Here is a 16502-nt window from a genome sequence, read left to right on the forward strand (position 1 = left end):
ATTTGAAGTAGTCAATATTGATCTGCTATACTTCCAGGAATGGAATCTCATGCCTCTTGCCCAATGATGATACCACTCGGAAGCTCCAGACCAACTGGCAGTCCATGAATATACTTTTCACGGAACGCAGCTCCACGCTTCTCTGCCAAGGTCTGCTCGATATCTTTGTACATGTCATACCTGATTCATTATTAGCCACCGTCATATGCCGCAGATCGGGTTATTTGACTTACGCATTCATCTCTTCAATAGTCAGCTTCTTTTTCTCGTCCTCGACTTTGTATGTCGGGATGTTCTTATTTTGCGAGAATCCTAAACTCTCAGTGTTAGTCATATCCAATTGACGAAACATGGATTAGCTTTACTCACCAATTCTCTCGTTAATATTGTAGGCTGCCTTTGCGGCCGCAGACTGTACCCTTGTCACTCTGGGAAGTCTGACGGCATCGTACACCGCCAGGGCTTCACCGACGTCTCCGCTGAAGTACTTTTCGCTGAATAGAATACCCAATGCAGCAGCATCTTCTATGGCCATGCATGCACCTTGACTCTGATGGGGCATCATCTAGTATTGTGTTAGTACTGCTATAGTTGCATCCTTGAACTGAAGGGAACTCATACTGGGTGTCCTGCATCACCTAACAAACAGACCATGTTTTTGTGGATAAAAGGATAAGGATCACTATACCATCGGAGTTAGTGGAGAGACTAAGGCGTTATCATAACCTTCTTCAATACTCACTGCACCCATAGCCGCCACGGCCGGATCTCTTTTCCAATCTTCAAATGTGACAACACCTGGGTGTCAAGATTCGGATATGGGGCAAGCAATTCTTCCACTGGCCTGTCATCATTTCCCCAAGTATGCGTAGAGTAATCGCCCACAGAACGAGGGAAGAAGCAGTAGTACGATAGAAGCTTGCCTCCATTGCACGGTGACAAAACAATCTTGTCCCATTTGCCCTCTTGGCCGCCCCAATATTCCAGCGCGCTGTGTTGTGAGTAGTCAACAAGCCCTAGCTTGACGGCTTCCTCCGTAGTGACATTTGCATGAAGACAGCTCTGCTCGGATGGCCGCTTCGCTGGATGAATGCCGATTTCGCCGCGGACAACCGAACCGATGCCATCTGCGCCGACGATGAGGTCGTGGTGAGCTGTAACACCGTTGGTGAACGTAATCTTGCCGGCAATAATGTCAATGTTTTGACACTTTGAAGAAAAAATTAGCATTACTTTTTATGCTAGAATATACTTGATCATTCCACTTACCTGGTGGTTCACTTCTAGCTTCGCTGGTGTTCCCTTGCCCTCCCCCATAGCAGAGTCCTTCAACATAGCATGCATGTATTGTCGGTGAAACATGTTATAAACATATCCCCACTTCTCTTCGTAGTCATCTAAATCGTACACGGAAACCGGTTCACCCGTTTTCCAATCACGGTTGATCAATTTCTTTAACACAACCGGATCGCCTTTCGCCACGTCGACTCCCCATTCGTGAAGCCAGCGTGTGCCGTTTGCAGCGCATGAGACTGAAGCGCCTACCTCACCTGCAAAGTCGTGCTTCTCGTAGATGGTTACATCGTGGCCGGCGCGACGGAGAGCAATGGCAACAGACATGCCACCGATTCCACCTCCGACAACTCCGACATTGAGACGTCTCCAGCCTGAGGGGAAATTTGAACCCATTTTGGAAATAGTGAAGAAGAAATAATAATATTACAGTCAACTGTACTTGCTTGGTAGTGACACGCGGAGTATTGTTGAGAAATAAACTACGAGGGCAGTGCTGGGTGAAGCTGAAGTTTATCTATCTCCCGGTCTTCTAATACACGAACACGATCCTCCATGGAGCGGAAAAGGACTCTGTACAGATAATGTTGTGACGTATACAGAGCTATCTCATCCGTCACCCGTTATCTCTCCCTTGGTACCGCCATTCACGTCAGTGCCTTGTAAAGAACTCCGTGCTGGGAAAAGCTAGAAGGCTTATCGCGGATGTTGTCGGCTGTGCCCCTGGCACATGGACATGGACTGGTGCTATAGCCGCTTCAAGGTTGGCACAAGCTTCAGAGAAAAGGGGTATCTACCTCTTATCACTTCACTGGGTCAATAAAACATATCCGATGCATACCTCATACCTGTCGGTTTTTTCTGCATAATTTTCCAGACAAGCTTTATTGGCGTTATATTATGTCGACGGAGGCGGCTTACATACTTCTCTGCTTATCACAGCTGGTCAACAATACTAAGAGGGTGCATTATCCGACGCACTATAAATGACACTTCGGTTTATAACATAGATAAGCACTAATATTCAGCTACTCGATAATCGATTTGTTAATACAGAAACCTTAGATCTAAAGACAGAATCACTTATGTAGATTGAATCTAGCTATTGGCAACTCCGTACTCCAGGATAGTGCAACAGAGATTTTAAAACAAATGTCTCATCCGCACCCAGTAGCCGTCACCTATTAGCCTTCTCAGGGCCAAAACGCCCTTGGGTTGAAAAAGGGAAAATTATCCCACTGTGACAAGTCTAGGCTGTCCCAACCTCGTAGCATATCTCCATCCATCTCTCCAGACTGGGCCGACAGATCGCCGGTCCAAACTCCACCAATTTCTCCAAGTGGAAGCCCCTCGTTATTATTAAGAGATAAAACCTCGTTATCGTTGGTGGTGTTGTCTTGGCTTGAGCTCCGTTCCCCGCTAAAAGAAACCAGCTTTCCGACGTACCTACTTCGAGAGCGTGAAGACAGTTTCATTCGCCGTTTCGTGATTGCATTGGATAGAAGGCCTAGGATTTCAGAGTAATGAGTGGCCTGGGGGCTTTGAATGCCCAAGAAGTCGAGGACGTCTTTGGCACTACGAAAGGTTACTTCAACCTCGTAGTCCAGCTCTCTCTTCGCAAACATGTCAAACCCAAGGATAAGCCCAGCGGCAAATATCAGGGCCCTAATTCTAGTTGTCAGTTACTGATCTAAACCGCTCATACAGATGCCTTACTTTAATATGCACATATTACCAAGCAATAGCCCAGACTTGTGTGCTTCTGAGCACGTCTGTACAAGATACACAGCCGCATCAAGACAGGCAGCTGCCAGAGGGGACGTTGAAGGTGTCGCAGAACCAGAGAGAGAGGTGAGTCCGGATATAAGTACGGGTCGAGTGACTAGAGTGATAGCAAAGTAATAGAGGCAAGCGACGTGTATACTGTCCGTTGCCGCTTTCTGGGCCGGAGAGCCTTTAGATGTCAGAGGATTGCGGAGAAAACTGGGTAGATCTCTGCTCCAATCCTCAATTTTGTTCAAAAAAGGTTCCACCATGGCGGTGGATGCAACTTTCCTGCCGTATAGTGCATCGACGCTCTCATTAATGATTGTAAGAATTTTGTACGATGCGAACAGACTTGCAGTACGTGAATCGTGCCGTGATTCTAATGAGTTGTATGAAGCGATGATGCTAGTATCAACTTCTGCTCTCAAACCAGCCGTCGCAGGCGGTCTCCCTAGTATAGAGCACACGAGCATATCCAAGACACAGAGGCTCATCCAAATGTGAAGCCTGTATAGTGCATTAGCCTTGACTAACAGTCGATGAGAAGCTTCACCAGATTCAACCTACCTCAGCTGGCATAATGGATTCTTCAAGTCTGTATAAGAGTGTGGGCTGTGCATTCCAAGAGCAACTGCAGCTCTCGACGCAATCCCCAAATACATGAATGCTGTATTTCTCCGGCAATGGCCAAGCATATAAAAGGCCATTAGAAGAAATGCGCGGACCATATCAACATTTGGGTCTTCCAGCATGCCGGCGAATGCACGCTGTTGCGCTTGACGAAAATATGCCGGTCCGATTTGCTGTGCATCCATTGGAGACTTGCATTGCGCACCGATGGCTATAACAAGATCAATCGCGGCACGTTGGCATGGGCCAAGGGACTCAACCCCATCAGTTCCAGTTTTTAACAAAATGTCCTCTACCTCTGTTGGTCCGAAGAGATATAAAAGTCCACCGGTCTTTACATGCGATTAGCACTGTTGTTGGACAGCAGGAGATTGAAGTATTGTCGCCATACTTACAGCAGCTTCGAAGGTGCGGGAGTAGAGTAGACTGCCCTCTAAGTCTACATTGCAATTGGCTAGCTCTAGATCGTTCGAATTAGCCGCCGAAGGCTCTGTTTCCAGCATATTATCGCTCTTTTCATTGTGAGAAAATTGGGACGGCCCAATTTGTGCTGTCACAGTATCTCTGATAAGCTGTAGGAACGATAGAGATGCAGCCTCGCCGATATAGACTATGTGTGATGCTAGTATTAGTGATCATGATACAACATATGTAATGGGTTATGATGATGATATAGTCATTTACCTCGTTCTCCTCGAAGATTCAGTAGCATCCGGGCATGCGATTCTGGTCCTGGAGCTGGAGAGCCTGGCCTTGCTGGTAGTTGCGTCGATGGCTGTGCAGATCTGTTCGCAACCCCATCGGATATGCTTATTCGGGAATCAGACGGGGTAAGCGGTTGGTATTCGGCATTGGCATCATTGTCAATGGAAGCCGGGTCATCTTCCGGGCACCACTCCGGACCAAACCCAGCTCGGCTCCATGCAGACTCTTGCGGAAGCTGATCCAGCGAAGCATCCGCGCCCAGGCCGTCCGGGATACCGTCTCCACCGCCCGGTGAAGCCGGAACCTGCTCCGGAGCCGAGTTCCTCGTCCGAGGTGGAACCTTTCTAGAGCCTCGAGGTCGGTGGGTGAGATAACAGGAATCCCCAATGCCGCGTCTCTGGCAAGCGGTGCAAGGCACTGTGGCACTGCATCGCTTCTTGGATGCGCGGCAAAAATTGCATGCTTCGGCGGCACGCTGACGCTGACTTGGATGAACCTTTGGCCGCGGCATCTTGTCTTCGGGTGGCCAATGGACCAAGACAGTCGCTAGCGATTATCCGCTCTAGCCCGGGTACGAAAGAATAACTTGAAGGGGTTGTACGCGACAACAGGCCACCACAGGCTCATCATGTGCGATTTGAGTCGTGTCTCGGAGCTCTGCGAGCATTGTGAGACAGGGGGATCCCCCAGACAAAGGGCTGCCCAGTTTCTTGTTCAAATTCGTGCCCCGCTGATTCCGTTGGTTGGCAGGCGATGACGCGGTTGAACCCCCAAGGCCGGTGAGTAGGCAGGGCTGAGATGCCGGTTATCATCCTTTGATTGACCGAGCACTATCAAGGCATGACCGTATCCGCGGACAGTCCATCACAAATTATACTGTGCGGTAATCGCCCCTTGTCTACTTCCCCGCATCCTCTACCGCCTCGAATCCAATCGTCTACAGCCTCTTAGCCGTTAATACCCACCGCCGCCCGCTCTGTCATCCCCCAAAGTCTAGCTCACGGCGCGGAAAGGGCATCATTGGGGCCGACATCCACTGCGCCCCTAAGCCTACCCCTTAGCTTCGATCCATTGGACGGGGCTGCTCTACTACACCCATGAATGGGACGTCATCCGCCAACATCCGCCAATATATTGAGTTACTGATCTTCAGCCGCCAGCGGAAGAGGGACGACAGATGAGGGGGTAATATTGAAAGCTTGAATGCCCATTCGCGACTATAATCGCAACAATGCGCGACGCCGACAAGTAGAGGAGGGTTGATTCTTACTTATATTGGGTCCCCGATCAATTTTTGGATAAACAATAACCATTTCCTCCGTGTCACTGGCATCTACAGGCTGTACGCTTCTTTTCTGTTGATCAGGATCATCTTTAGAATATACATACTGTACTTATCAGCTCCAGCAATCTCAAAAATGCTCGGCAAAGTAGCTCTTGAGGAGGCGTTTGCCTTGCCTCGCATGCAGGAGAAGACAAGATGGTGGGCTTCGCTCTTCGCCGTCAACCCTGATAAGCACGCACATGAGATGACAGATATTACCAACACGCGCATTGCCTACATGGACAAGCATGGTGTTGGCTACACATTACTTTCTTACACAGCACCAGGTGTGCAGGATATCTGGGATAGCAAAGAAGCGCAAGCGTTTGCCGTTGAGATCAACGACTACATCGCCGGTGCTATCAAGGATCACCCTGACCGATTTGGCGCACTAGCGTAAGTGTCATATTACAATTAATGTACATTTCAAACATCATTCTTGAAGCTAACACCAAAATCCAGCACTCTCTCTATGCATGATCCCGCTGAGGCAGCTGCCGAGCTAAGGCGATGCGTAACTCAGCTGGGCTTCAAGGGTGCACTTGTCAATGACACACAGCGAGCTGGTGCGGATGGAGACGACATGGTCTTCTACGATGGACCTGAATGGGATGTTTTCTGGTCCACTGTTACCGAATTAGATGTTCCCTTCTATCTGCATCCCAGAAATCCCACTGGAACTATCCACGACAAGCTGTGGGCCAAGCGAAAGTGGCTCATTGGACCTCCCCTCAGCTTTGCTCAGGGTGTGAGCTTGCATCTCCTAGGTATGGTCACAAACGGCGTCTTTGACAGACATCCCAAGCTCCAAATCATCATTGGCCACTTGGGCGAGCATATCCCATTTGATCTGTGGAGAATCAACCACTGGTTCGAAGACGTCAAGAAGCCACTAGGTCTAGATTGCAAGAAGACGATCCGCGAATACTTTGCCCAGAACATCTGGATCACCACGAGCGGTCATTTCTCAACACCCACGTTAGAGTACTGTATCACAGAGCTGGGTGGTGCAGACCGCATCCTGTTCTCAATCGACTACCCGTTTGAGTCTTTTGGCGATGCTTGTGACTGGTATGATGGCGTTACCTTGAAGAATGCAGAGGACGTGAGGAAGATCGGAAAGGACAATGCAAAGAAGCTGTTCAAGCTGGGGGCCTTCAAAGATTCGGCATAGAGGCACAACATACAAGGTTGGTAGAACGGCCACGCACTTACTGGTATGTATATTTGACTATATATCTACTTCACACACCAGTTTCATGAGTATGGTGTTCGGTTTTAGGGCGCTATATAGAATATATAGTATTTTATGTACATTTACAGTTTCTATCAGGTATATCCAATATTGGAAGCGTATAACAATTGCGAGAGACAACTGTCCAAGCGCTTGATAAAATACTGAAAGTATCCACTCAACTCCTGCAACGCTACCTGAAGAGGCATTTTGTAGACCTTCACATCCATTTCAGCTCATGCGAGATGTCCCCACACAAACAGAGGTACATTTTCACAAGATCTTCTTCCTCGATTATTAGACCTGGTCCTTTGTCGCAGTTGTATTGGCCAATTTTCTCTCAGTCCCTTTCCTTTTCATTTTTCATCAAAGGGATGCGGCTTTATCCCTGAAGAATAGCCTGGAAGACTTATTGGTATTGCTCAGTTCAGATATCGCATCAATATAGCTTCAGCACTGCAATGAAGGCATGCTATCTATATTGTTTTAGCGAACCAACAGGCATGAAATCGGCGAGATGGCCGAGTTGGTTATGGCGTCAGGTTAAGGCTACCTTAACAGCAATTCCTGGTGGAGCAATCCGCGTGGGTTCGAGTCCCACTCTCGTCAGCTTTCATTTTTTGTCTCTCTTGTATATTTTTGGCTCTGCTGAACTTTCATCGCCCAGCCCTCATTGGTGAGGCTGTTACTTCTATTAGACACGCACTACGCAATAACTCATTCACCAATTGGTGTGTGGTGCATTCATAGTGCCGGTGTAAAAGACGGCGATTCCGTAAACGCTGTTTTTGCAACCGGCTATTCAGTAGCAGCTCGGAGACTGATCTGATGGCCGAAAATTGAGACGGCAGAAATAGGCATCGAAAGTTATTTTTATCCAGACTACAATCACTGCGAGAAATAAGAGGGCTTGCAAAATACAGAGTATTCACTTGCGACAAATGGCCGGCCAAGCCTTTTCTACCGTTGGCCGCTTACAAGCTTTCTGCCAATCATGCATTTTTCTCAGGTGTAGGGTAGGGCTTTGAGAAGTGTCTGCTACGAGTGTTGGGTTCAAAACTATCAAGTCAGCTAAATAAACGCTTCAAGACCAATACAAATTATCTTTCGATTTGTATTCAAATGAGCGGAGGTGCGCAACTGTGGGAAAGAAAAGGTTGTGCGCATCCCCGTGTGGTTAATCAGCACCTGTTGGATCGGTGGATTGCGAACACTTATCGCCGTGCTCACGTATTAGCTGACGTCCGGTTTACAAGAGAAGAGGCGCCGGTTGTTCCCGGTAGGCTGCGGCTGTGCCTATGCCATCATTTATTTGCTTATAGCCAGTGATGAAATAGTCTAAATCACCGGCGGTACGGATCGCAAAGGCTTATTAGGAAGTTGATGATCATCTTCGGCAGTGGTAATAGTTGCCCCGAGTCTGCGGTTGACAAACGACCAGACCAAAAGAAGGAAGTGGACAGGACGAGTCTCCACTGCTATCGTGAAGAAGATTATTCGGCTTTTACTCTTTGCCCCGTGCACCTTGATGGACATTTGGTCATGAGCATTGTGCTTGGTAGCCGCAACGTCAAAGTTCAGTGCTGGATGACGCAAAAGCAAGACGGAATTCAATTGACCACTTCCCCTGTCAGCGCCATTTCTGACTCGTTGCCGCAGCCTTGTTTGGAATCTTTGCCAATACGGAGTACAATCCACAACAAAACAAGTTCAAAGTTTATGTTATCAAACGAGTAGCCGAATAAGAGTAGCCAAGTCGGCTTCTCACTCAAGAAACCACAAGAAACCACAGAACAACACATCCAATGACTAATGGTCTGGTAATGACTAGCATCGGCTCCGCCCTCGGCTCGCATTTACACCTTTCTCCGGCCCTGGTGAAATCAAGTCGGCCATTGACGTCAGCTAGAGCCCCTAGCAATCGGCACACTTGAGCCGGGTGTGGATCGGGAATAGCGACGGCAGATATCGAGGGCGACTGGGATCAATTTTTCTTTCGCCCATTGTTGGCTGGCCTTGATTTCTGTCAGATTTAGCGGTCGACGATTGTGGAAATTTCTCCCGGTCTTCGGCTGTTTGTTCGACCAGGGATTTTCGTACCACTAGTTATATAAATGAAAGCTGCCGCTCTCAGGATGATCGTTCCGGGATTGAAGATGCGCTAGCCATAGTTGTATTCTCTTTTCAATGAACCTCACGTGCTACAGTCCTCAACATGGCGGACAAAGAAGACCAAGTTCTTGGACGATCGCAGTCTCAAACCAGTGATACGGCCGCTTTTGACGAAAGTCCAAATGAAGAGAGTGGAACCAGTGTTCACAGTCTAAATGATAGAGAAAAAGAAGACGACCTTGACGGCCACCGACCCGCTCTCCATGAGATCCAGACCAACACATCTCAAGCTAGCAAGATTCGAACTCGTCCCGAATCTGCCAGGGCCACTGCCTTGGATCGGACCCTGTCCCGGCGGGACACAGTTTTGTCGCGGATCCGTTCTCGACCCAATATCCAATTTACACACCCCCTTGCACATATCCCGACGACAGAGGACGAGATTGTCGATTTCGACGGCCCTGATGATCCCTACCATCCTCTCAACTGGCCCACACACAAAAAGGTGCTTACCACGGCACTCTATGGCCTTGTTACCATGTCGGCGACTTGGGCTTCATCGGCATACTCTGCCGGTACGCTGCAAGTCGCCAAAGAATTCCACGTTGGAACGCAGGTTGCAACGCTAGGAACTACATTGTTCCTCTTCGGCTTTGGCGTTGGCCCTTTACTATGGGCACCGCTGAGTGAAGTCTATGGCCGGCGCATTGCCGTCATGGCTCCTATGTTTGTTGCCATTTGCTTCAGCTTCGGGACCGCTACGGCCAAAGATCTTCAGACAGTGATGTTGACTCGTTTCTGGGGTGCCTTCTTCTCATCTGCTCCTGTTACGAACACAGGCGGTGTATTGGGAGATTTGTACTCTCCAGCATACAGAGGTATTGCCATGGCTGGCTATGCAATGGCTGTCGTCGGTGGCCCTTCTTTGGGTAAGTAAAGATCAGTAATAGATAATGTGATGATAGTCAAAGCCACATTGGGAAAATTTGAGCTTACTAACATATAATTCAGGCCCTATTGTCTCTGCTGCTGTGACGGAACAGTCATTCCTAGGATGGCGCTGGACCGAATATCTTACAGGAATCATCCAGGCCTTTTTCCTACTGCTTGCAGTCATCTTCATCGATGAAAGCTACCCCCCGAAACTCCTCGTATACAAGGCGCGTCGACTGCGCCACGAGAGCGGAAACTGGGCTCTGCATGCCAAATTCGAGGAATGGGACGTCAACATCAAGGATCTGTGTAAAAAATTCTTGGTTCGTCCGGTGCAGTTACTCCTCACGCCTATTTGCTTCCTCGTTGCTCTGTATGCCAGTTTCTGCTACGGCATCTTATACATGCAACTGGGCGGCATTCCTATCATCTTTCGTGAAATTCGTGGATGGAACCCTCTGGTCGCTACGCTGCCTTTCACGTGCATCTTCCTTGGAGCCATTCTTGGATGTGGTGCGAATGTGTACAACCAACTGTTGTATAACAAGGCATATCACGCCGCTGGAAACCGAGCAGTTCCCGAAAAACGATTGCCGCCCATGATGGTTGGCTCCGTCCTGTTCAGTGGCGGACAGTTCTTGATGGGTTGGACTGGCCCGCAGCGCGATATTCACTGGATCGTCCCTTGCATCGGCCTCGTCATGCTGGGCACAGGTTTCTTCACCATTTTCCAGGCTGCGCTCAATTACCTGGTGGATACATTCCAGGCTTACGCTGCATCAGCTGTGGCGGCAAATACCTTCCTTCGATCATGCTTTGCTGGTGCCTTCCCGCTGGTTGTAGGACCTTTGTTCCACAACATTGGTGTCGGCCCAGGCTCCAGCATTACTGGTGGGTTTGCCGCGTTGCTGATTCCTGTCCCATTCTTCTTTTACAAATATGGAAAGCGAATCCGAGCCGGTTCCAAATGGTCAAAAGCATCTGTTTATGATTAAAGAATTATGAGTTACGACGTTTGATATTATATACATGGGGTTGCTGCGCATTGGCTTAAGCTCAGCGACGGAGGCTTTGCTTTGCTGTTTTTCCTTTTCCCTTTTTTTTTTTCCTTTAATAATAAAAGGGGAGATGGGAGGAGTGATCTTGATTTTCTCTATATTGGCATAGACTTAGATATCTAGATTTGGAGTGTTATATACTCCATAGTAATAATGAAACTTGTGATACCCCGAATGGCCTACTAGCTCGACGACAGTCAAGTGTCAATGTGACGCTGAAACAAATAACACGGAAGTTGTCCGAGGCCACCCAAGATAGGCACCAGTGAAACAGAGTGTAATGAATTGAGATATAAGATGCAAATAATTAACCTCAAAGTTGATGGCTGAGTATTTGTTGGCTGCTCGTTTTAAAAGTTGCCTTGACTTGTACCGCTAACAAAAGGCGCCATGGCCAAAAATAGCCACAGTCCTTTGATCATGAATCCAGATTTGATAATAAGCACATCATGTTTGCGGACTTGCTTATCATGCATGCGCGTTATTTTTGCTAGAGTGAGTATATACGAACTTACATGGCTTGCTGCAGCCTGCAGCGATCTACATAAGCTATCGCAGCGTTGCTAGTACCCTCAAGAACGTAGTCTAGAGAGGGAAATTATGCATCTGAGAAATGGATTTGAGGAGATAAAGGCGAGAAATGCATGGGATCAAGCTAATTGGTATCTTGTCAAGTAATCGAGACATGAAGATGTGATGAAGTGCAGATACTGGCCCCTTTAGAAACAATGAGTGGATCCATGGCAAAGGCTATGTAGTAATATGAACTTGAATGCTTGAGTACTCGTACAGTTGTGACTCCCCCGTTTTTGGGTTGGTGTCGCCTTACCTCGCTATTAAGCCGTATCGTATCGTATCGCGTAAATGGAAGAGAGCGCCATGATTCCTTTGCTCCCGGTTATGGAATGGTGTCGTTGGATGCTTTACCCTTGTATTTTATGAGGGCCGCGGCAGCATTCAAGACCCCGCGCGTCGACCTCAGGCAGGCAAAGATCTCAACAAAAAAGATACGGAGTGAGCAGTTATGCAGGACTCAGGATGTCGTGCCAATGAAACCGTGTTTGCATGACACAAGATAATGTATATTTTTCGATATCAACTTTGCATGTGAATGTCTGATGACGATTGGCTTCTCAAATGCCGCCCAGATCCAGTCTAGGCACGAGTGTGGGGATGGTGTGGCTGTGTGTCTAAGCCATCGACCTGATTCGCGGACAAGGCACACCAGCATCGAGAGAATCCGCCCGAAGAGCCTCATGCACAGACGTTGAAGCCTAATTGCCGATGTCAGAAAAGAGGGAGAGCAGAGCCCCCCCCCCCCCCCCCCCCCCCAAAGCTCCGTTCCTGGAGTCTCGTACGATCGATCCGGGACAGCCAGTTCTTAGCGTTCCTTCTGGTATGTATGTTATTACGTACTACTCCATGCTTTGGTACCCGACAACGTCTAGGTAGAGGGATTACAGGTAGACGATACGGTATTTAATGCAGAGTGTGTTATATCATTCAGAACAAGATGAGCTGTTTATCTACATATTTAAATTGTGAATTCCAGCTTGTCTTCTACGGAAATGGTTAGCTGCTGAAACCATATCAGACAATATCTCTCTTACAGAACCTCTCGAGGTACTTGCAGGTGTGAGAGAGATACCTGGGGAACGAAGCAAGCGCTTTTAAGGAAATACAAATCCCAACCGCGCCCATGCAGCTCTTGTGGGGGCAAGAATGGATACTAGATCGGTTAGAATTGGCGGAAACCCGAGACCACCCTCACGAACCGTTTATTAAATGCAAGCTCCCATTATAGCTAGAGTTTAATAATCCATGTATTCAGTCCTACGGGGTGAAGTAGCAGCTTATCAAGCTTTCAATTGGAAAACCAGTCTCTTTTCATCTGTCGAAAACAGACCTAAAATATTAGTCGATGGCTGCCTGGCATTCGTTTAAGATTCATGCAGGTTTATTGGCTGCGGATCCTCGCCCATGCTCACGGTGGCTGCCTCGCAGCTGCCTAGCGAGCTGCGGCGTGAGTCACGATCTCAATTGCTGTGAGGAAGCTCAGGGTTTGAATTTTGATGAGTAGATAGGGCAGTAAATATTAATATGCCATCATTCCTCTAGTGAAGTCAACTCTTTTACCAACAAGCCTCACAACAGCTCACCTGGTCTCTCACACAACAGGCTTCACTTACATCTTCTCTGTTTTATTCCTATTTTCATTGATATCTTTCTCTCCGAGTCAATTACACAGAATCAAAAATGGCTCGCACAAAGCAGACCACCCGGAAGCCTGTTCCCCGGCGGGGTGGCCGCTTTGGGGGCAATGGCAACGGCGGCAACGGCACCGGCACTGGCCGCTCGGCACGCCCATACGGCCCTCATGATCTCGACTTGATAGCTATGCAAGAAGAGGCAGAGCGTCGGGAGCGAATCCTAGCCGATCGCCGCCGTGTTGCTGCCAAGTGGCGCCCCAAGATCCCCGAGGTCCGTAAGGTGAACTTTGAGAACTTCAAGAACCGCTTCCAGGCCGAGGATGAGCCCGACTATGCTGTTGAAGTCCTTGTGGCTGGCCCCGGACTTCAGGGTCAGATCCGACGTGAGCGTGCGATGCGCCGTAGCGAAGAGACAGCTCGAGTGCGCAAGAGCTGGTACAGCCTCTACGACAACCACCTCGATCGCAAGAAGAAGATTGACCCACTCGACAAGGTAAAACGTGAGAAGAGGAACGAGCTTCTCTCTTCCGATACCGAGATTCAGCGGATTCGTGTGCAGTCGCAGCCCATTCTGGGACACTTGACATCATTCCTCAACGATACCGAGTCCAGATCAACCCCCCGCACCTTCATGCGGCCATTCAAGGCCTTGGTTTACTTCCAGCCCAAGATGCGAGAGATTCTTGCCACACTGGAGGAGAAGTGGGCCGACTATGAAGAGCTTGATGAGCAGGACTCAGATGCCGCTGACACAGCTGCAAGCGAGGAGCCTGAGGTTATCGTCGAGGTCATCAACAAAGATGACACTGATACAGAAGCCAAGTCTGATGCGGATGGTGAGGATGATGACAAGGACGAGACTGAGTCACTTGCTTCCGTGGACTCCAACGTCGACGAAGACTTTGATGGCGTCATGGATAGCCCCGAGGCTCTGAGGGACATGCGGGCCTACGTCAAGTTCATCGACGACGAAATCATGCCCCTCTATGAGCGCTTCGAGGGCAGCACCGCCGAGAAGGTCAAGTTTGATGACTTGTGGTCGCTGTTCCGTGTTGGTGACCTCGTTCACATGCCGGCGGCTGTTGAGGCAGGCGGTCGATACCATGAAGTCTGGCGAATCTACAAGATCCAGGCGCCTCACCCTGAGACCTCCTATCCCAAGAACGGCTGGGGCTTTTTCGATGAATTTGACGACATCGATGATCAGACCAAGTTCAAAATCTCGGCTTACTACATCGACCACGACGGCTCGACCTTTGGTGCTGTCAAGAACAAGTTCGAGATCGAAGCCTTTGCTGGCGAGCGGTCCATTGAATCGCTGCCATGCTACCCCATGCGCTACCAGCCTGGTCATGAAGACCTCATTGAGGGCCTGAAGGACCAGGGCCGCAGGTTCCTGCATCTCTTGGAAGACCGCCACCAGCAGCACAATGCCTGGACGCTGACCAGGAACCCTCCCTCGCACCGCAATGATCCCGATCAGGAAATCCTGGAGAACGAGTACTACGAGAAGATGCGCCACCCAGAGTTTGTGGAGAGCGATGTCATTGTCGACTTGACAGAGGCCTATCAGAAGATGCCCAACTGGCGCCCTGATTTCCACCAGCTAGCCGTCAGCAAGGCCACCCGCTGCGAGATCTCGGAGGATGAGATGCCAATCCAGAAATGGTTCGATGGTATGCGCCAGAACAGGTCATACGTGCAAAAGGAGATCATCCAGAAGGCCGATGGTGTCGAAGCCCGCCAGCGTCGTGACAACCTTGCCGTTGATACATTCCTGCGTAACCGCCTTAGAGGATCTCGCAACTTCGAGGCCAACGCCCAAGCTCTGAAGCTGCGCGATGAAGACTTGGTGCTGCTCCCTAAGCGTATGTTCGCTTATGCCCTGCGAGAACGTCGCTTCATGCCCGTCGACCTGAACCTTCTCAAGCCTATCCGACGCGAGGCTGGTGTTTTTGAGAACCTCCGAATTCACAGTGACTACAAGGATGTGGTCCGCAGTCTGGTAATGTCTCATTTCCGGAAGAAGCAACTTGAGCGACGATATGTCGACGCTTCAACCGAGGGACCCGGACAGGATCTCATCCAGGGCAAGGGTCGTGGTCTTGTGGTCCTCCTGCATGGTGTACCTGGTGTTGGTAAGACTGCCACGGCTGAAGCTGTGGCTATGGAGAACAAGAAGCCGCTGTTTGTCATTACCTGCGGTGATCTCGGTCTGTCACCTCACGAGGTCGAGTCCCGTCTGAAGAACGTCTTCCGCCTTGCGCACTTGTGGGACTGCGTGCTCCTGCTGGATGAGGCCGATGTTTTCCTGTCACAGCGATCCAAGCAGGATATGACTCGAAATGCTCTTGTGTCTGTTTTCCTTCGTGTTCTGGAATACTACAACGGTCTCCTCTTCCTGACAACCAACCGTGTGGGAACTATCGATGAGGCCTTCAAGTCTCGTATCCACCTGTCCCTGTACTACCCACCTCTCGACAAGGCCCAGACAACTGAGATCTTCCGCCTCAACATTGCCAAGCTCAAGGTGATGGAGTCTGAGCGACACAAGATGACAGGCGAGCCGTCACTTGCAATCAAAGACGACGAGATCATCGAATTTGCCAACAAGCACTACGAGGATCTGGCGCGCTCCACAGGTTGCTGGAACGGTCGACAGATCAGGAATGCCTTCCAGATCGCGTCGAGTTTGGCGCTTCACAACTACACCAAGGACGCGGATGCCGCACGTGCAAAGGGCCAGCTGCCGCCCGCAGCACCTGTGTTGGATAGGCGGCTGTTTGACAAGGTGCAGATGTCGACACAGAGCTTTGACAAGCACATGAAGAAAGAGGAGGGCAAGTATGATGACGACTTGCCTCTGAAGGGCACCTTTCAGGACTAAGCTGTTATGAAGTGACTAATGGGTGCTATGGGTTACACGCTCTTTCAGGATGTTTTTGATTTGGATCTGGATCTTTTATATATGAATAAGTCAGATAGGCGCAATGTCATAAGGATTCTATTACAACATGAGGCAGAGTGAGAGTGCATTTTTGATCCACTGAACTTTGAAGGTCGCCAAGATCATGACCAAGGAAGGTCAGCATGTAAGAGCAGCTGACTGCATACACAGACTTGCCTCCTTCGCCCAAAACAGTTCAATCAATCCCCGTCGCTTGATCAATGTGCTCGGCTAAGAATTAACTGGGTCTTTCCTGCATCAATGCATGCTCTTTGGAGGGACGTTGTCA

General features: G+C 49.3%; 5 protein-coding genes across 5 annotated transcripts; 3 read left to right on the forward strand and 2 right to left on the reverse strand.

The window, feature by feature from the left end:
• Positions 1–47: 47 nt before the first annotated feature.
• Positions 48–1689, reverse strand: TRIVIDRAFT_51662 (uncharacterized protein; the record flags this gene model as incomplete). The annotated part of the gene is made up of 6 exons (XM_014099803.1): positions 48–180; positions 234–312; positions 370–565; positions 622–682; positions 743–1209; positions 1270–1689. 6 exons carry the CDS (start codon positions 1687–1689, stop codon positions 48–50), a joined length of 1356 nt encoding a protein of 451 aa, XP_013955278.1.
• A 797-nt stretch (positions 1690–2486) lies between these two features.
• TRIVIDRAFT_153210 (uncharacterized protein) lies at positions 2487–4906 on the reverse strand (the record flags this gene model as incomplete). The annotated part of the gene is made up of 6 exons (XM_014099804.1): positions 2487–2958; positions 3010–3567; positions 3628–4022; positions 4086–4300; positions 4375–4446; positions 4672–4906. The coding sequence occupies 6 exons, from the start codon at positions 4904–4906 to the stop codon at positions 2487–2489; spliced, it is 1947 nt and encodes a 648-aa protein (XP_013955279.1).
• A 907-nt stretch (positions 4907–5813) lies between these two features.
• Positions 5814–6893, forward strand: TRIVIDRAFT_70152 (uncharacterized protein; the record flags this gene model as incomplete). The annotated part of the gene is made up of 2 exons (XM_014099805.1): positions 5814–6115; positions 6182–6893. The coding sequence occupies 2 exons, from the start codon at positions 5814–5816 to the stop codon at positions 6891–6893; spliced, it is 1014 nt and encodes a 337-aa protein (XP_013955280.1).
• A 2275-nt stretch (positions 6894–9168) lies between these two features.
• On the forward strand, positions 9169–10993 carry TRIVIDRAFT_192411 (uncharacterized protein; the record flags this gene model as incomplete). The annotated part of the gene is made up of 3 exons (XM_014099806.1): positions 9169–9206; positions 9390–9994; positions 10077–10993. The coding sequence occupies 3 exons, from the start codon at positions 9169–9171 to the stop codon at positions 10991–10993; spliced, it is 1560 nt and encodes a 519-aa protein (XP_013955281.1).
• Positions 10994–13228: 2235 nt separating this feature from the next.
• TRIVIDRAFT_216282 (uncharacterized protein) lies at positions 13229–16280 on the forward strand (the record flags this gene model as incomplete). The annotated part of the gene is made up of 1 exon (XM_014099807.1): positions 13229–16280. One exon carries the CDS (start codon positions 13313–13315, stop codon positions 16151–16153), a length of 2841 nt encoding a protein of 946 aa, XP_013955282.1.
• Between the last annotated feature and the right edge of the window lie 222 nt (positions 16281–16502).

This window comes from Trichoderma virens (genome assembly GCF_000170995.1).
Source record: "Trichoderma virens Gv29-8 chromosome Unknown TRIVIscaffold_75, whole genome shotgun sequence".
Classification (NCBI taxonomy): domain Eukaryota; kingdom Fungi; phylum Ascomycota; class Sordariomycetes; order Hypocreales; family Hypocreaceae; genus Trichoderma; species Trichoderma virens.